The 21502-nt window shown below is 41.9% G+C and overlaps 1 protein-coding gene across 1 annotated transcript in view; it reads right to left on the bottom strand.

Annotated features, from left to right (window-relative positions):
• SEPTIN9 (septin 9) overlaps positions 1–17450 on the bottom strand; it is a 344886-nt gene extending 327436 nt beyond the window's left edge. Inside the window, exon 1 of the mRNA XM_036753227.1 lies at positions 17170–17450. Within this exon, the coding sequence (XP_036609122.1) occupies positions 17170–17191 (22 nt within the window). The 5' untranslated portion in view covers positions 17192–17450. The remainder of the gene's footprint in view (positions 1–17169) is intronic.
• Positions 17451–21502: the final 4052 nt, after the last annotated feature.

Below are 21502 nucleotides of genomic sequence, written 5' to 3' on the forward strand. Positions count from 1 at the left end.
TCACAGAGTTGAAAGTATCTTCCCCACCCCGCCTTTCCCAGCTTTAGCAGAATGTAAGTCAGGTGACTGATTAGAACTAGTTCTAATTGAAGCTGTGATCTAGCAGAGACCAGGCTGCTGGTGGGGTGAAAGGTCAGAGGCTTGTACACATGCTTAAAGGAGTCATTTGAGGAGGGCATGAGATAGATAGTCAGGGGTTGCAACTGGCCAATGAAGGGTCAGGCAGGAAATTCGAATTGGGAGTCAATAAAAGGACTGGCATTCTTGGGGTCCTAGTACTCCCTCTGTTCAGTACTCTGTTCAGGGGACGTACCCATTTATTCAGAAGGAATAAATATAATTAAAGCCTTCCTGGCTTCCCAACAAGTATTGTTTATTCCTAGACAATGTGAGTATTATTTATAACAATGGTTTTTTAAATTTTCAAAAAATAAAAGTAGAGAAAAATAGATCCCAAATTCCAGAAAAACCTTGAAATTCTTTTTTTTTTTAAAAATACTGTATATCTCTACCACATTCCCTCTTTTACATGCCAAGGCATTTTTCCACCCCTTCCATACCCAACAACCCTTGTCCAGGTGTTTTCTCTTTTCTCCCTCATGTTCCCTCCCTTCCCAACTTTTTTATATTTCTCCTGCTTTTGTCTCCCTGTCTTCTCTAGTCATTTTCTATTCTCCATCTGTTCATCTCCCAGTTTCTTTCTTCCTTGTCCCCTTCTGTCCCCCTCCCACCTACCTCTTTTCCCTTTGATCCCCTAAACGTAAAAACCTTCTCTCTTAAAAACCTTTCACCCTTAGACTTCTTGGACTTGAGAACTGTTACTTCCTAATGTTGCTCTCAAGAACTTAAGAGGTTTCCCAGACTCTATTTCCACCTAAGAACAGATGAAGCCTTGGCAAGATTCCCTCCCTATTCCATTCATTGGATGGAGTATTGTCTCTAGTTTTCTTACCCTAAGGGAAAACAAAAACATCTTACTCCCCTTTTTACAACCTACATCCAGCATCACCAACCCCCAATTCCCATAACCAACCTCTTCCAGAAAAGAGACTTTTCTCTTTCCTCTGGGTTCTCTCAACCCAGAATACAGACACCTTCTCTTTCTCTTTATTCCACTGAAAGTTTCAATAATCCCTCAGCAACTTCTTATCACATTAATGAAGAGCAGAGTAGATGCTCTTGTGTAACTCCCCAGCCTTTATTCCCAGGATATACATTTCACTCTCCCAGGAAACAGAAAAGCTGACAATTTCCCTTTCCTACAGCTCTCTTTCCAGAATTCTCACCTTGCCCCATGCCCTCCCTAGCTGGTAGAGTAGGGAAGTGAGCTTCAACACCCTGGCATCAAGGAGATTCTCTTGCCACACTTCTCCTCAAGGGAGCTGTGAATGGTGAGATTGTGGACAAAATACACAACACAGAAAGTAAGTTTGGGCTGAGCCCCAGAGGGCAGGTTGGCATCATGCAGGGTAGATTTCCATATGAACCATTTGCCACAAATGCCACAGAAGGGTGACTTAATACTTTAGAAATTCATGTGACTGAGGTTGCTGCTATGGTGTGACCTCTTCCCACACTGAAGGCACATGAAGATGAAGAGCTGAGCCCTCATGTGGAACACCAGCTTTTCCATGCCCAAAAACTCCTGTAGGTACTTGATATGTCAATGAGTTTCCAGGCTGGCAACTTCCTGGCATAAAAGGCCCCTAATTCCCCACCAAGCTCCCACTAATTTCATCATCATAGATCATTGTGGCTGCTTTTGGGGCCTCATCTCCCAGCCCAAGGGTGATTCCTTCACCTAACTGACCTCCTGGAAACAAGAACAGACCCTCTCCTTCCCTTCTGTGTCTTCTGTCAGGCTGTAGCAGACCTTTGTCACTCCCTCATCTGGGACTTCAATAGTTTCACTTACCCTATTTATGAGGAACACACTATTCTCTGTAATGCCAAGGACCCCTCCAAGGCCAACCCTCCCTTACCCCAAGCCTCCTGTAGGTGTGAGCCTGTGTTACTTCCAGTATCAATTTCACGTTGATAATGTTAATGTTGACACACTGTCTGACACACCCTCATCCTTCTTCTAATCTGCCTTTAATTCAAGGAACTCACAGTCTTGATCAAGGAGGAATTTGAGCTTCACTGTTTATGGATGAGGGGATGGTGGTGTGGGTTTGAGGGTTGGCTGTGGTTTCCAGCAGGTGGGAGAGGAAACTCGGTGGAGATGAGCCGTCAATCTATTCACTCTATTAACTCCATCATCCATCAGGCCAATCTTGGGCCTCAAGATATTGTTGCATTTTTCCACCATATGCTCCATTTGGAAATAGAAGGTAGTAGTCAAGTGGTTGACAATGTCCAGGACAGCAAATTCCAGGAGAGGAGAAGGTAGGCCACAATTCTAGTACTGTGTAGTTAGTGGGAACTATTAACTCCATGACAGAATTACGTGCTTATTTCAAATAAACCCTATAGCTCTGGACAGGGATTAAGGAAGAATTGATTGATCATGAAGAAATAAGGAGGGAATATGCTGCCAAGATGCCATTGAGGCCCTGGAATTTGAGGCTGTCCACCACAATAATGACACTGCAGAAGTGCTACTCTGCCCTTGGAAGGTTCATGTTCCATACTGTTGCAGCATCATGACCTGGAAGCTGGAATCATGGGCCTCTGACAGCAGATGTCATGGTGCCAAGAGTGGGGGTTCCCTGTGTTTGGTGGAGTGGAAACTACTTGGGAAGGCAGTGTTCTGCCCCTCTCCCTACCCCAACCCTGGTTCCCAACTCTCCCTCTGAGCAACAGGCATCCTGTTTCCATCTCTAGGCCTGTTTCTGCCTGTCCCCACACTGGTGGTGTTACATCTAGGAAAAGAGCAAAGAACAGTCCCTAGGAGCAAAACTTAAAAAACCATGGAATAAACACAACTCCCCTAGTTATTGTATTTCATAAGACAGAATTCCAGAATGGGAGATACCTAAATTAGAGAGGGAGGCAGGGGATATGGGGAAATAGGTAATGTACCTTTATTGAATCCATGGGTGAAAAGTGAAGGGATAATGACTACCACAGACTCTCAGCAAGAAGAGCTGCAGAATGGGAAAGGCAGCAAAAGAGAGGGATTGATGTCCCTCAAAAGAGAGGTCAAGAGAGGGAGTCTCAGCCCAGTGAGGGAGTCCTACTGAAGAGCACTTCCATTGGGAAAAGAGATGGATGATTTTGATAAGAGATGGGGACCTCATAATGGGCTTAGTCTAGGTAGGGGGATGGTGAACTATGAGACCACCTTCTCATAGTACTGCGCCTCCATGGACAACATTCTGGCCCAGAAGAATGGATGAGCAACTTCCTCTAGGCAACTCGCATTCAAAATGTGAGGGGTTAGGTGGGGGAGGAGGGGAAAGACAAGGAGTCAGAAATGAGATGGCCAATTGGAAGGGGAATAATCTTGGGAAGGGCAAGGAGTAGAATGGAACTATACAATTTGGGACACAGGATAATTTTGATCATGGTGCAATGCTATTATCCACCATGACAGTTTCCTCCCAAACTGAAACTTCTAAGAATGGGATACAGCAGAATAAAAGGGACCACCAGGCAAAATTTATGATGGCAATAACATGGAAATTGGTTAGAAGAGGGAGCTCAAACCTGGTACTTCAGAAACTTTCACTCCTGTTAGGAACACAGAGGGATTAAAGAAGAACAAATCAGGTTAGAGACTATGGATAAGAGAATATAATTCCAGAAGAGACTGAAAGGGAAGAGAATTAATGAGAGGAACAAAGCAAAGAAACATGTCTTATAAGAAGGCTCAGAAAAAAACAAACATAAAAAGTTGTAGCAGAGGAGGAAAAAGAAGAGGAGGTTTGGAACTAACCACTTGATGGAGAGAGAAAAGAGAGAGGCAGAAATTGATAAAATTTTTTAAATGACTATAAGAAATGATGAAAGGGATGGTTTGAGAAAAGCCTAGGAAAGTTTATATGAAATGATGCAGAGTGAACTTCTGATTCTCTGAACCCCTTTCTTTCTTCTGTTCTCAAGCAGCTCACATGGGAGACAACATAAAAACAACTATTTAGAAACAAGGTATATAAATGATAGATTGAGGTGATCTCAGAAGGAAAGTACTAGCATGAAGGGGGATTGGGAAAGGCTTCTTGTAGAAGGTGAGACTTCAGCTGGAACTTGAAGGAATCCAGAAATGCGTAAGAGACTAAGGATGAAAAGCAAGAGAATTGGAGGAACTGGGGACAATCTGGGAAAATGCTGAGTTAGGAGATCGATTGTCTTTGTGTGAGGAACAGCAAGGAGGGCAGTGTCACTGGATTGCAGAACACGTGGGCAGAGGTAAAATGTAAAAAACAGAAACAAAACAACAAAAAAAATCCCAAAACTGTTTAAGGCACTAGGTAAGAAGGGATCTAAAATACAGAGGATTTTATATTTGATCTTGGAGGTAGTAGAGAGCTACTGGATTTGCCTTTCTTTGAATCCCCAGAATAGCACAGTGCCTGAACTGGTAGGCAGCTCATTACTCCCTGCTGCCTTTCTCCCAGATCTAAGCATCCTCTGAAGTCCTCCATTTAAGCACTTCCCTGGAGACAAACTGAGCTAAATGGCCACCATGTCATCTGAGGCTGGGAACTCCAAGCTACTGCTCCCTTTCTCTTCCTCCACCTGGAAGCTTCTGTGTTGCTAATACTCACACTTAAGTAAACCAGGTCAGTTTGGTATTATAACAATAGAGACTTGTTACCCAGCCTCCAATAGGCCATTTACCTGGAATCTTCTCCAGTTCTTCTAAAGCAGCCGTGTCAATTAGCAGAGGCCCTTGGGACCCCAACCTGAGAGCAGTTAGGCTATAGGTGAACAAGAATTTGAATACAAATTGAAAATCAAACCCACAGCTCTTGAAAACAGAAGACAGCACTCTGACCATTGCTGCTCAATGCTATTAGGAAGGTAGAAAGAAATTAATCTGGGACACAAAAAGGCTATGAAAAAGATCTTTGTGGCCTAGTGGAAAGAACACTGTATTTGACTTAGAGGAGCTAGATTCAAATCCTAGCTCCAACCTAAGTGACCCTAAGGTCAAGGCAAATGATTTACCTTCTCTGGGCCCCACTTTTCCCATCTGTGTAAGGAAGGCATTAGATAAATGACCACTGAGGTTCCTCCCAACTCTCAATCTAGGAAATTAGAGGATGATTTAAGGCAGGAGTTCTTAACCTTTTACTGTGTCATGGATCCTTCTGGCAGCCTGGTGAAGAATATACTCTTCTCAAAGTAATGTATAAAATTTAAATGTATAAAATAAAATACATAAGATTACAAAGGAAATAAACACTACTGAAATAAGGTTATCACAATATATATACATATATATATATATATATATATATATATATATATTTTTTTTTTTTTAAGTTCACAGACTCCAAGCTTAGGAACACCTGGTCTTATTTAAGCTTGGTAGACTGTGTACCTCTCAATATCAGTGTTCCATGAATACCACAAACAGCTGTCACAACTTCAGGCTACACTGAAAGGCCTGGTATCCAGGGCATGAGAAGTATCAATTCTATCGTATTCTGCCCTGGAATATTCCACATCTGGAAGGCGAGGAGGAGACTGGAGATCATGCATAGCACAGATCAGGTGAAAGGATCATGGATGCTTAAACTACAGAAGAGAAGAATTAGGGGGAGTGTGATAGCTATCTTCAGGTATTAGAACGGATGTCCGGAAGTTTTAGATTTGTTCTGCTCATCCCTAGAGGGCAGGATCAGTAGATGGAAGTTACAGAAAGGCAGATTTAGGCTCCTCTCCAAACATGGCAATGGCAGTCTCAGGAGGTATCGGGTTCTATCTCACTGGAGGTTTTCAAGCAGAGGCCGGATAACTACTTGTCAGGGATATTCTAGAAGGGATTCATGGTCAACTGCAGAATGGACTAGTTGACCTCTGAGGCCTCTTCTCACTTGACTCTTCTGTGAGAAAGTAAGAGGGCTAGAAGGAAGGAGCTCTGTAATGAAACACAAACTAAAATGCAGAGCTGTCCTAAACTCTCCCTGAAGTGAAGATGCAAACATGCCCAGTTACAGGGAAGCAGGTCTTAGTGCAAACAGGAACAAATTTCCTGACAATTACAGCAGTCCAAGATGGAATGAGCTGCTTTGTTAGGTAGGGAGTTTCCTGTCACTGGAGGTATTCCAGCAGAGTCTAGATACCCACCATTTAGAAATGTTTTAACCGGATGACTTCACATGTATAATCAATATCAAATTGCTTACCTTCTCAAGGAAGGAGAGGGGTCAGGAGGGAAAGAATTTGGAACTCAAATTTTTAAAAAATGATTGTTAAAATTTTTACATGTATTTGGGAAATATTTAATCAAGTATATAAAAATATTTTAAAAGGAATGCTGTAGCAAGGATTCATGCTATGGGGGGGAAAGGAAATAAGCATTCATTAAGCACCTACTAGGTGCCAGGCATGGTGCTAAGGCTTTACAAATATTATCTCACTTGGTAGGGCTTGGATTAGGTGAGCTCTAAGGTCTCTTTCAACTCAGAGATTCTCCAGTTTTATATGATTGGGGTCCTATTACTTGAAAGATTGTTACCTGAAAGCAAATCTTAGAAGGTTGTCAACAAGATGGATTAGTTTCCATTGATCCAGTTAAGCAAATCAGAAAACAGTGTGGTAAGAGCAGAAAAAAAAAGGTACTTGGTCTTGTGTGTGTCAGAGGACTTGGATTCAAATCCTATCTCTAACTCTTACTAGCTGTGTGACCTAGAGCAAGTCACTTAACATCCCCCAGCCTCAGTTTACCTGACTGTAAAATGATTTGTGTTGAACTAGATGTCCCCAGGTGACCTATCCTTCTAAGATGCCAGGCACCCTACCAAAAACCCTTCCATGGTTCCACCACTACCCATAAAATGAAATCCAGACCTCTTGCCCTGACATGCATGGCTTTGCACATTTCCCTCACTTAAATCCTATCCTGAAGAAAGCGTTGAGACTCAGCTCAAATATCACTTCCTCCATGGAGCTCTCTCAGATTCCTCTCCCAACAGAAACTATCTTCCCTTTCTCCAACCTTACATTATGCCCTGTTTGTAGGTCTCTTCTGCATTTAACATGAATCCATGTTGTATTAGTGTTATATTCCCCCTATTAGATTTCAGGCAGAGACCTTGCCTTTTTTATTTCTAAATTACAGCCTGAGATGCAAAGTGCTGGATAGAGAGCTGGCCTGGAAGCCAGGAAGAATTTCCTTCATGCTCTACTTCTGACACATACTGGTCATATGACTATGGAGGGAAGGTAGGGAAAAGCATTGTGAAGTGCCTTTTCTGTGTCATGCACTGAGCTAAGGACTTTACCAATATCGTCTCATTTAGACCTCATCAGAACCCTGGGAGGTGGGTGCTATTATGACCCCCATTTTACATTTGAGAGAATGGAAGAAAACAGAAGTTAAGTGGCTTGTCTGGGGTCAGCTTACTAGTCAATATCTCAGGCCACATTTGAACTCAAGTCTTCCCAGCACTCTCTCCACTGAATCATCTAGCCACCTCTCTCCGCATAGCCTGCCTGAGCAAGTCTATTAATTTCTCAGACTCTAAGAAATTCTCTAAGACCAGAAGTTGCAGAGAAGGTACTAACTTGCTTTAGGAGAGGGAGTTTCTTCACATCTATGATATAGTTCCCTATACCAATGAAATCACAGGTCTGGTCCCTACACTATATCCCTCAGCCCTAGAACCTAATACAGCACTCTATGCAGAGTAAGTAGTTTAAAAACATATGTTGGGGCAGCTAGATGGCACAGTGGATACAGCACTCACCCTGGAGTTAGGAGAACTTGAGTTCAAATGCAGCCTCAGATACTTCCTAGCTGTGTGACCCTGGGCAGGTCACCTCACCTCAATTGCCTCCTCTACCACCAAAAAAAAAAGAGAGAGAAATGTGTGTGTGTGTGTGTGTGTGTGTGTGTGTGTGTGTGTGTGTGTACACCTATATCTACCTACCTATAATTCTGTTGTTGGATATCAATAACCTCTGGGGTCCTTTTCAGTTCTAAATCCATGACTGTCAAAAGCCAATGTGTGCTTCTCCCTGACCTGACAGCTGTGTCAGTGTTTGCAGAATAGTGACCTCTATAGTGACCCAATTACTGCAGTGGCATGTTCTGGCCCAACACCTCCCTGGACAGATTTACTGAATCTCACTTTTTTTAGAGGGATGAGGATCCCATCTCTGTGTTCTCTGCAAAACAAACTTCAAACAGGGCCTTGAGCCTAGCAGATGCTTCATAAATCCTAGCCAATGGTGATGATAGCGACAGGCACAAACAATTTCCAAGGTTATAATTCCCATAAACAAGAGTTATATACATAGTATTGACAGGGTACTGAGGATAAGCCTTGGCGTAGCAATGACCCAGGTTTGAGCGCTGCTTCTGGCACATACTGTGTCCCAAGCAACTCTTTAAAACTATAAATTACAAGCCAGTTGCAAATTCATATCAGTGAAGGGAGTCTCCATGCCAGAACTTCCCTACACTGAAGAAATCACAGGTCTTGACACCTTTGCCACCCCACTCCCCACCCCCACAAAAAAAAAAAAGCTAAGGGAAATCAGGATGTAGAACGAGTCTTAGGCTGAGCCCTGAGTTCTGGTTCTATCTTTATCACTAACCTATGTGACTGGGCAAATCACATCTTTTCCCTAGGCTTCCTTGTCTGGACGAAGATTTGAGAAGAGAGCCAACTGCTTCCATTAGAAGGTCAATGTGATTCTAAAGAGTCCTTATCTGACTGCAGACTGTAATTATGTGTGCAATATCAAAATTACATGCCAGTGTGAGTCATTTCAGACAATTCTTTAAAAGTCTACCCTGAGCTTCACAAATTGGGGGCAGGGGTGAAGGTACTTCACTCTATAGAGAATTTATTCATTCACTTTTTTCCCCCTTAGACTGATTTCATCAGCATAGAGAACTCTTAATTAGCCAACTCTCTCTACCAAGGTAGATTAGCAACTGTTCCACAATTTAGAAACTTGCCTTGCACTGAAAAATTAAGTCATTCACCCAGGGTCACTTAGTGACCACTGTGCATGTGTAAGAGGCAAGACTTGAACCTAGTTCTTCCTGACTCGGATGCCAGGTTTTCATCTACTTTTCCACACTACCTCTCTCCATGAACATTTATCAAATACCAACTGTGTGCAGATCCCTATGCTAAGCATTAGGGAGGATACACAATTTAGATAAAAAGTGTTCTCTGCCCTCATTGAGCTCCAAGATTCTAAGTCCTAAAGGTTCTAAGTTCTAAGGATCCTTCCTACTATATGATTTTTATGTTTGAAATATCAAGTGATACCTCACCTCTGTCCTACAACCCCTCAAACACGTACAATGGAATCTTCAGTTTAAGAGCTTCTAGGATACCCCTCCTAGAACAGAAGACTTCCAATAAGGAGAAGCTAGAACAGGGAGAACTACCTCTCCCTCTTTATTGCCAGGAATGACCTACTAGGTAGGCATGCTCTTCTTCATCAAAATGTCTCTTAATCAAACCTAGAAGCCTTATGCCACACTGACTATAAACACACTCCTACATCCCAGGCATAGATCTATGGAAATCTCTATTGGATAGCTATGTGAGTCTCGTAGGGAGGGCAGACTGTCAGAGTCAGAGAGAGGGATTGCTGAGAAAATGCATGCCTCTTCCTCATGGGTACTGACTGCCGGCTTGCTTCAAGCTCAATCTACCCAGGTAAATCTTCAAGCCCTCATTTGCAGCTGTGTCAATCTGTCCTCATATGAGATGAACAAACAGACAGTCAAAATTTCAGCTCCCAGAATGGTGGCCCAATATCAGTCGTTGTACTTGGTAGTATCTAACCTGGATGTGAGAGGTCATGCCTAAGAAAGAATTACTGAAATGAGTACAGTCAAGTCACCCTAGCCTTCCAGATTTGTGGCCTTACATTCCTATTGTAAAAGTAATGGTGCACAAGTGGCCCAGGAAGCTTTCAGCAGCAGGAAAAGTCTGAAGCTTTCAGGAAGGAGGGAAGGGAAAGAGCAAACTATGACAATGAATGTAAGTTTTCCTAACTCAGAGTCAGCCTGGGAACACGGGCTATGCTAGATAATGGAGGAGGGCTATTCAAGCAAGACAAACCTATATAAAAACAAAACAAACAAAAAAAAAACTGAAGTCCCTGAGGAAAAGGTGGGGATCAGCTAAAAAAAAGTCTCAGGAAGGAGCCATGTGCCAGGCAGACCAACTGCATGTTATGTACCTTTGAGTGTGTCTGAGGCCAGAAATTTTGTGCTGAGCTAGAGCTGAAACAGGCTGGGACTTGAGATAAGAAAGCTGCTGAAAAGGTGAGGGAGGGAAAGGAGAAGAAAGAGAGGAGGAAGAAATGATTGTGTTCAAGCCCAATTCTGTGACTCAAACATCTGCCTCAGAAGTTAGCTCATCAGAGAGGCATTTTGTGAAGATGTATTTCCTCTTCCTATAAAAAGCCCTCACTTCAGAGGCTGAGTGGAAACAAGAGTTTACTAAGGAGTTCTGGGTCACCAGGTAAACCTTAATTTGGAAGCAGGCTCAAGTATTTAAGGTATAACACCCACTGTCCCTCATGGAGCTTAGTTATAAGAAAACTAAGGGGTCCAAGTGAACCAAGGACACAGGGATGAGTGCGACATTCACAGACACTACAGTGGTGAGGAGCCCATTTAGGAAACAGGGAAGCAGCTAATGCACTTATCAATCAATCAACATGTAATGTATATAATAGTTACCTTTGTTTCCTGTCTTATCCCTACCCCGCTGTAAGCTTTACGGGGGTAAAAATACAGTTATTGGTAACTTCTAAAGCTGGAATTCAAACTGAATTGCCACTTAATTTATGGAATTATGAAATGGGGGCAAGCACACCAGGTCCTTTGGATACTTGCCAAGAAAAACCATGATGGTAGCAGGGAATAAGTCTTCAACCACACTTTAATAAGACGTAGAGGGTGCAGGGGAAAACAGCACAGAAAATATGGAAACAAATATCACGAATGGGAGTATGGAGGGAGAGGGTGTGGGGACAAGCACAGGGTGGTAGGGAAAGGCAGGCAGCAAGGGGAAGATCAATGGGGATGTAGAGAGGCAAAGAGAATCACTCACATAATCATGGATTAGAGTTGGGAGCACCCATCGGCACCGACCTAGATAGAGATGGAAGAAAACTAGGGTGGGGGTGGGGGCAGGAATTTTAGATATCATTTTTATAGGATTTTGGTGGGAGACAGACTAACTCTTATCTGTGCCACCTTGGGGTTAGTCCACTGACATCCACATTATCTCAAAGTTATCAGCAACATTTGGGGTTCTACTGGTCTTACTGCAGATACCTGAAAGTTGTCTGAGGTTTACATATCATAGGACCAAAAGGCCCTGACAAAAAAGCCTAGATGGCTTCTCCTAGATGACTATTTAGTACATAGTCTCTGGAAGTGATTTTTAGTTAATATATGATATAATTTGCAAATTATACTCCTTTGGTCTTTGGGCTGGTCTAGGTTCCCTTTTACAATCTTACTTCCTGCTATTGGCTCTTTATACTGGCTACTTATAAACTTACTATACTAATGAGAAAGGGGTGGGGGTAGAGGATAGTCAGGGGGTCCAGAACAAGATATAATTTTAACACAAAACTATGTTGCTTAATTGTTGGTTAATTTTTTATGAATGGGTCTGATCTCAAGTAGAAAGTGATCTCCTTTCCTCTAATGATATGAACTATACTATACTTCCATCCCCTGCCCTCTCCACCATCCTCCAGTACCAAATCACAACACAGAGCAACATACTAGGGGTTCAATTAATGTGTTGATTAATACTCAAGGCTGGGGCAGCTAGGTGATGCAGTGGATAGAGCACTGGCCCTGGAGTCAGGGGGATCTGAGTTTGAATTCAGACTCAGACATTTGCTAGCTGTGTGACCCTGGGCAAGTCACTTAACCCTGATTGCCTCAAAAAAAAATACCCAAGGCTGATTTATGATTCCAGAACCTCCTCATCTGTGGTAAGAGCAGAGATATGCTGATAAATGTTTAACTACCAGTTCTCCTATCAAACACGCTCCCCACCAAAGTATCCACAACATACTTTTAAATTTAATCTGAATTATTAACATTTTCTCTATCATTTTCTTAAGCTTAGAAAATCAACAAAACAATAAATCAAGCCCTGCTTTGTAGCATAATTCTGAAGGGTAAATGCCCACAGTGAAAATTTAACCATAAGCTAGTGAAGATTGGTTTGAATTGCCTCCAGCATACCCCTAGGTAGGAAACACAGGATAAAAAGAATTACAGGAGTAAAAACGGACAATTTTGATTATATAAACTTGAAGAGCTTTAAGAACAAACAAAATCGATGCTGTTAAAATTAGAAAGCAAACAGTTAACTGGGGGGAAATTTTCCAGCAAGTTTCTAATAAAGATCTGGCATACAAGATATATAAGCACCAGATCCAAATATCTAAAAATAAGAGCTAATCTCCCCACAGATTTTTGGTCAAAGAGTATGAACAAGAAGTTCTCTAACGAAGAGATCCAAGCTATCGACAACCATATGAAAAGATGCTCTAATTTACTAATAATAAGAGAAATGTAAAATAAAACAACTGTGAAGTTCCATTTTACCCAAAGATTGGCTAGGAGGACAAAAATGGAAAATAGTTTTTGGAGAGGACATGGGGAGGATAGTCGCACTAATGCTCTCTTGGTGGGGTTATAAATTGATCCAGCCATTCGGGAAAGCAATTTACAAGTATCACAAAGTCACTAAACTATGCATTTTCTTTGACCTAGCAATATCACTAATAAGTCTGTACCCCAAAGAGATCAAAAAGAGAGAGAACAGAACAGTATATACAAAATATTTAGGGCAGCAATTTTGTTGTAACAAAGAATTGAAAATTTCAGTAGTGCCCATTAATTGGGGATAGCTGAACAAAGCATATGAATGTAATGGAATATTATTGGAATGTAATGGAATATTATTACATCATAAGAAATTATAAAAGGCTTTAGAACAAGATAAAGATAAACCTATGAAGACTTCTATGAACCAATATATAGTAAGCAGAATCATGAGAACAATTTATACATTGACTACAATATTAAAAAGAAAAACAGCTTTGAAACACTGAAGAACTTTGAGCAACGCCATAACCAACCACAAGTCTATAGGACTGCTGAAGAAGGTGGACTATAAGTACAGAATAAGATGTATGTTTTTCAGACAGGATCAAAGTGTGGACTTGTTTTGCTTGACTATTCTAACTTGTTGTAAGTGCCATCATTTCTTCTTTTCTTCAGTGTGGGAGTAATTGTGGAGAATATAAGGGAGCAGTGGTAGCTATGCTCCCCCCTCCAAAAAAATGTCAATGAAGCATTTTTTAAATGCACAGAAGAGAAATGAAGGAGGGTCTAAGGACAAGTCAAGCAGGATAGTTTCAGAAATAATATGCTGAATTTAGTATATACTGAATAAATCAGCTCTATGTAATAGAGATTCAAGGTATCATATACAATACTTGTTTTCTCTTTTTTGTATATAAAAATATTGGTTTGTCAAAATCAGAATAAAAAAAATGAAAATATTTATACTTCTAATTACCTTGGAATTTTCAAGAATTTTCATGCCCTTTGCTAGGTTTCTTCATTTCACTTTGAGAGGGTTGCTTAGGGGCAAGATGTCATTTCACTGGGGACTTCACTGGTCATTTCACTCTAAGAGTAGAACAGGCAACAGAAGAGTCCAAAGGCTCTTTCAATGGGGTCTTAGGGGCCTCCTCAGCAGAAAGTAAAGCCCTATTTCCAGGCTTCAGCCTAACCTCCCCTGTAACACCCAGTTATCTACAATGAAACGACCCAGCATACCTTGGACCACAGCCAATTCTTGAATAAAATGGAAACAATTCCTCCTCCTTATCCCCAACCTGAGAGACTTCCCCTACTTGGGACCCTTTAGGTAAACACAAGGAGCCACGGATGTTGGATTTACACGGAAGGGTTCTTAAGTTGTTAAAAAAAGAAAAACACTTCTACCTGTTATAAATGGTTTTTTTTCATTTAATTTGTGCATGGGTTTTTTTCTTTGAGGAGAGACTAGAGACTGAGGGTACAGTGTGGGGGGGGGGAGGAGTGTGGGGGGAGGACACAAGAGATATGAAGTGCAAAAGAGGGTTTCCCTCCCTCTTAGTTAAGTCCCAGGCTAAGAAACAGCAAAGCTTTGAAATCAAGTCATTAGGTATTCAAAATTTCCTGGTGGAAGGCCAAGGACCTAGTGACCTCTATCAGCCTAATCTCACCACTTTGGCAAAGGACCAAAGGCCATAATCAAAGCATGAGAAGGTGACTCCAAGAGCAAACACAGTTTCCCAGGAGATACTTACTATTCAGCAAAGAGAACCTAGGACAGTAGCAATACATACAACCATCTGGAGCACGTAAAGGGAGGGAAGACAAATGCAGAACTCTGGCAGATACCACCTGGGTACCCCCTCACATCAAATCAAAACTAGTTCACTCGTTATTCCTTGGAACGGATTTTGTGTATGGGATAGGGGGATGGGAGTTGGGGGGAGAAAAGGGTGCTGTTGCCTGGTTTTGTCCTAGACTCACATCAAGGAGGCTGGAAGTTCAGTTTCCAAAGTAAGTGCCCGAGGAAGGTGTTTGTCAGAGGCGGTTCCAAATTCACCTCCTTGTTCTTCCTCTTGGTTCCCTTTGACAACAACAAAAAAAAAAAACCTAAAAAAAGACAAATATGAGGGCACTGCAATATGGCAGCAATAGGCCAAATGATTTTTCAAGGTCCCATTCATCTCTACAGTTCTGGAGCTCAATAACTCTCACCATAAAAACTAATTCATGGGAAGTATGAGTAGTATATTCAGTGCAGTAGTAAGGATAAACGTTTATTATGTTAGCATGAAAAAGGATGAATTTATGAGGGACTGGGGTTCCATCAGCATCAACTCAGTTTAAAATGAGAGTAAAGCAAGGATTAAAATTGAGAAGGTAAGTGTCTTTTAAGACTGTTACTTGCTTACTGGCCATGAAAACCGTCACTTTGATTTCTTTGTGTGACCATTTTCCCATCTTTCCATTCTGAGTGCAAAATGTTATGACCCTTTAGACATGGTCTTAAGGAGTAGAACTAAGACAAAACAATTGTGGACTCTAGGCAAGATCTGAAAAATGTGTGCACATATATAGATATAGATATATAGGCATATATATATTATGTATACACACACATCATTTGAGCTAAATATATGTGCCTGTTTCTTTAATACCTTTAATACCAATATTCTCAGAAGAATCTACATTACAAGTTACAAAGATCAATGGAAATAAATATGCATGGTGCAAAAGGTTGCCTGGCATTAACCAACGATAATTTGTGCTGAAGAGGTATTGAAACGGATGTTATTGCTGGATAGATAACTTGAAAGGGGGGTGTCTGTCACATACCCAGAACGAAAGATAAGGGCTGAAGAGCCCAAATGCTACACAGGTCCCCAAAATATATTCAAATAATCAGGAGAAAACTCTGTAGTTTGCAAAGTGGATCATATATAAGGAAGATTGGTTGAAAAACATAGACAAGAATCTCACAAGACTGAAAGTTGTGTATGGATGATCGTGAGGTAATTTGAGAGATTAGTAGACCTACATTGATGAAACCAAAGATCTATCAAAACTAAATAAAACATGTGAATTTGTGAAAAAGTAATATTAAAAGATATTCCTCCTGGCACATCACCAGGCCTCCTTCTCCCCTCTGAAATTCTATGGCTCCAGGGAGCTCCTTACTTTTGTGTAACCTTAGTCCCTTCTCTTCCAGGGAGCTCAAGTTTTCCAACCCCTACATATATAAGAGGTCCAGACTACCTTAGAAGTGTCCCAAGATGGTGTCTGCAATTTTCAACTTCTCCAGTTACAGTAGATTTTTTTTTTTTTGCTATGCATTATTGTGACAAAAGTCATGGAAAATGAATACAATCGCTTACATGATCCTAGAGACAGAGCCCTACCAAGACTTTAGCAGGACAGACAGGGCTCTGACCAAATATTAAGAACTAAAGATTATTAGGAATAATTGCTATAAAGAATAATAAGTATAGTAGCCAACACATATTACTTTAAGATTTTCAAAGTGTTTTGTACATATTATCTCATCTGATCTTTACAACAACCCTATGAAGCTGGTGCATATTATAATCCATTTTACAGAAGGAGAAACTGAAGAGCAGAGAAGTTAAGAGATTTGCCAAGAGCCAATTCCTGAGATGGGATTCAAACCTAGGTGTTCTAGACTGTAGTCACTGTACCATGGAGAAGGAATAAAAACTTGGGGGCTTGAGGGCAGGGAAAGGTAGGGCGGAGACGAATAAAAAAGGAGTCAAGGAACTGCGTCTGTTCGGTACAACTCACAAACACCAAAAGCAACTAGGTAGTAAGAGATACCAAGCCACAGGGCCATCCACCGAGCTGCCGGGCTCCTGTAGCCCCGAATGGCTTCAAGCAAAAAGTAAGGAAGTTAAGCATTAATCAGAGGTTTCTGAATCAGCTCCCAGCGTCACTTTTGGACACCTGGGAGCCTCAAGCACTTTGCTCCAACATGCCTGTCACTTTCCTTTAAAAAAAAAAAAAAAAGGTGTATTTCCATCAGATTTGCAGAGGAAACTTCCAAAGCATACTGTTTACCCCAATTGGAATGTAAACTCCCTTAGAGCAAAGACAGTCTTGAGTTTCTATTTGCAAGCTCAGAGTTTAGTACAGAGCTTTTTCATTCATTCATTCACTCATTCATTTATCCATCCATCCACCGTAAATTTCTCGAGCCAACAGCCTTTTCCCGGGATTAATGAGTTTCACTTCGCTTCCTGTTCCAAAGAAAAGCTAGCGCCTACCTACGTCCTCGCCTTGGGGACTTGCTAGACTCTCTGGCTGACTGCCCCTGGCCTTGTTGCTAAAGAAGCAGCTGGCTCCAATTTGGCAAATCAACTTTTATTCTCTCTCTCTCTCTTTCTCTCTCTCTCTCTCTCCGCTTTGGCACCAGCCTCTGCGCTCACCTGAACCCGAGGACTTCTTCATGCTGCCGGCCGCCTCTGCCTCCGGGGAAGTTTATAGTACGCGGGTCAGGTTGGGTCCGTCCGGGGAAGTCGGTCGCGGGTGGGTTTCTGTGGATTCTCCCACGGGGCTGGGAGTCCCGCTGAGGGGTCGTGTGTGCAGATGCCTGCTGCTGCTGCCGCCTGGAAGGAGCGGTTCCTTCTCCGCCCAGTCCTGTCTCTACCTGCACGCGTACTACCCAGTAGGATGCCGAGAAGCTCCAGCTCATCAGCTTCCCCGAACCTGGCTTACACCTTGCGGACAAGGGGGAGGGGGGATAACAGAAGAGGGCTGTGACTGATCCATTGGGAGGGTGCGAAGGGAGAGACACCCAATCTCTTTTGTTTTAGCACTTTCTTCCTGAGCACGAAGCCACTCCCTCCTCCTCCTCAACTGTACCCCTCCCTCTGGGAGATTTGGATTTAGCTATTCGGGCTCCACTTCGCCAGCCTTTAGCACCCCCATACCACAACCAACCCTCTTGCGCTGAATGGTTCATTCCCTAGGAGCCACAGCAACTTTCAGGTTCAAAGTACAGTCCAGGATTTGTCCTGTGGAGGAGCTAGGAGCAGTAGGAATAGGGAGAGTCCACGCGCTGAGAGAGGGAGGGCATCGAACCAGGCTCCCTGAGGGCCACAGTTTGCCCCTGGACTCGGGTTTGAAAGTTGGCTGAGTAGGGCAGAAAAAGAGCATAAGGGAAAGGTTAGGGTGTGTTCAAAGCTGGGAAGAAAAGGACAAATATGAATACTTATTCTCTAATAAGTGTCATTTACTGCCACCAAGTAGCAGCCGGATCTCAGGAAAGTTACTTTACTTCCTGTTAAAAATAAGGGGTGGATTAGATGATGTCTATTTGACCTCCTTCCACTTTCTGTGGTTCTGTGAGTGAGTGAGTGCTAGTTTGAATCAGCTCTCAAGGTTCAGGTTCCTCTGTCTACAAGGAAGCAGACAATTCACTGCTCTACAGACACACACACGCACACACCCCATCCAAGGGTTGTCACTGACATTCTTCCCCTCATCACTGCCCCAACACACACCTCCTCCAATTGTCTCCATTGAATACATTATCTTCTCAGAGCCCCAAGCGTCAATCAGCCAACTTGATCTAATGTCCCTCTTCCGTGCTCTTGGCTAGAGGATTACTTCTCTGTTACTGAGATGTGGTATAAAGAACATATGCAGAGGTGCTGCTTCCTTCAATGGGCCTGTCTCCATCCTTTACCCTCTTCTCCCACCATATGAAAGTTTGGCTGCATGGACTCCACTATTTTCCTGCTCCAAAGATGCTCTGCTACCCCTTAAACCAGCAGTCCCTTCCCCAAACTTCCCCACCTGCTTCCTACTCACTCATCTCGTATTTCATTTAGAGCTGCAAGGATAGGAGTTGTTGAGCGCAACTCTCTCATTTTACTGATGAGAAAAATGAAAAAGAGGTTAGGTGACAGGCCCCACAGCTAAATGTCTGAGGCAAGATTTGAACTCATCTCTCAGAGTACACATCTAGCATTCCTATCCACTGTGCCACCTAGCTTCCTTTTTGTGGTGAAAATGACAATGGGAAGACTGAAGAAGAGGCCAGCTCTCTGACACTCAACCCAGCAAGAAAAATCAGAAGAGCAGCAAAAGTAAGCTTCTCTGTCCAGTAAATAACTGTATAGAAGACAGAGAAAACTCAGTAGAGGCTGGGAAAGAGAGCTTTGACTTAGCTAGCCCAAACCCTAGGTAATGGACCAGAAGCCTTCCAGAATTGAAAAGGGAATGTGCTACATGGAAATATAAATAAACAAAATAAAACACTAAACACAATGCATAAATACTGTAGATTAAGGAAAACCCCACAAGTAATCCTATGTGAAAAGACTAACTCCACAAGTACAAGCTGAGCCATAGAAAAGATGGACTTGGCCACAAGAAATGCAAAAATGGCTGGAAGAAATGAAGTAAGAGATTTTTTTTAAAAAATTGGAATTGAAATAAGAGCTCTGGAGGAAAAAAAAATGGAAGGAGGATAAATAGCATAATGAAATGTTACCCAAACTTTTGCACAAGTAATAGACTCCCTGAAAAATAGAATGCAACAATTAGAACTTAATGTTGCCCTGAGAAAATAAGAACTATTTAGAACAAAATCAAAAGATAAAAAAAGAAAAATGTAATGTACAGCTATTATGAAAAGAAATAAACAACTGACCTGGAAAATTAGAAGGCAAACAATTTAACTAGGAAAAATCTTTGCAGCAAGTTTCCATGGTAAAGATTTGATATTCAGGATACAGAGAACTAATTCAAATATACTTGAACAAGATCCACTGTCCAATAAATATATGATCAAAGGACTTGAACAGTCAACTCCCCCCCCTCCCAAGATAACAATGCTATTAACAACCATAAAAAAGGTTCCAGTTCACTAATAAAAGAAATTCAAATTCAAACAACTCTGAGATTCCATTTCATACCCATTAGGTTGGCAAAGGTGGCAAAAAAGGGAAAATAACAGTTGTTGGAGGGTCCATGGAAAGATAGGTCCCCTGATGCATTGTTGGTGGAACTGTGAATTATTGATCCAGTAATTCTAGAGATAAATTAGATTTATTTCCCAAAAGTCATTAAATTCTGAATTCCCTGTAACCAAGCAATACCTAAGATTATGCCTCAAAGAAAGCAAATAAATTGGGAAAGAACTCATGTGCAAAAAAAATATTTATTGTCTTTTGCCTCTTTTTGTGTCCTCAGTGCTTAGTCCAGTGCTTGGCACATAGTAAGCACTTAACAACTGTTTATCAATTGATTGGTTGCAGCACTTTTTTGTTCTGACAAACAATTCTAAATAAGGTGGGTACCCATCAATTGTAGTATGGCAGAATATATTATGATATATGAATTGAATGGAATATTATTGCATTGTAAGAAATGATGAAGGGGGAGCAGCTAAGTGGCACAGTGAGCAGGGCACCCACCCTGGAGACAGGAGGACCTGAGTTCAAATTCAGCCTCAGACACTTGACACACTTACTAGCTGTGTGACCTTGGGTAAGTCGCTTAACCCCAATTGCCTTGCCTTTCCCCCTCCCCCCAAAAAAGAAATGATGAAAGGTATAGATTTATGGAAACCTGTGAGGACTTATATGAAATGAGCAGAAGCAAAAGAACAACAACCATAAATGACTCAAGAATAATGATATTCAATAGCCAATCATAACACCAAAATACATAAATTGTGCCACTCACTGCTTTGCAGAAAGAAATATTCTTAGACACAGGGAATGTCTAAATTTGTTTTTCTTGATTGAACTTATTTGTTAAAAAAGAGAACTTTTATAGGTTAGGATAGAGATTTATGTGGCTGTTGGGGAATCGTGATAGCTGAACCTCTTATCCCTCAAGAGGGTAAAAATAGAGAAGAATGTCTATTAAAATAAAAAAAATTTGAGAGAGAATGAGAGAACAAGAGAGGGTGCACAATTCAAAGAACTTGTAAGGTGTTAAGCATTGGGTGGCCAGGATGGTGGTCCTGGGGTCTTGCCATGAGGTGGCATTTCGTTTCACCTCTTCCCCAGAATCTTTCCCACTTGGTCCACTGATCCCACAAAGAAAGGTATAATCTTTGGGGCCAGATGGGACCAGTTCGTAAAAGGTTCTGTGTATAGATGGCCCACGGATCAGAATGGTTGCACATTAAGTTCCCAGGTGAGAGAGGTTTCTTTAAGAGATCAGTAAGAGTATTGTAACTAGAAAGGGCTGTAGCATTGTGAATTAACTTAGAAGTAAAGCTTAAAAAGGGGAGCCTAGGAGAGTAGGGGGAGGGATATGGTCATAGGTACAAGTGGGAAGTGCTCCCTTAGCACAATTGGTACAGCTGACTGAGGTGAAGTTCCAGAGGCATTTATCACTAGTTGTATCCACACAGGTACAAGTCAAAAGACCAGCAGAAACCTTTACAAGTCCTCCCTTGACAAGGGTATTAACCTGTCTAGTGGCCGTGGAGTTGGTCTCCCAAGCAAGGGAATGGGGAGAAGCAAGGTGTTGAGATGGAGAAAGTAGCCCATAGAGGAGCAGCCAGCATAAATGGAGTGGCAAAAGTCTCAGAAGAAGTCATGTTAGGAAGGGGGGCTTTTGCAAAGATGGTGCACGGCAAGAGATGAGAGTTGCCCTGTGGGTGTGAGTGGCATACGTCACAATCTTGGACTCCCCTTGACCTAATGAGTTTCCCAGTTTTGCTAGGGACTTATTCTCCCACTTGTGGAGGCCAAGCGAGCTTGAAGTATCAGGGAGGAGGAGGAAAAGGATTAGTGT

Source organism: Trichosurus vulpecula, chromosome 4, assembly GCF_011100635.1.
Source record: "Trichosurus vulpecula isolate mTriVul1 chromosome 4, mTriVul1.pri, whole genome shotgun sequence".
In the NCBI taxonomy this organism is placed as follows: Eukaryota; Metazoa; Chordata; class Mammalia; order Diprotodontia; family Phalangeridae; genus Trichosurus; species Trichosurus vulpecula.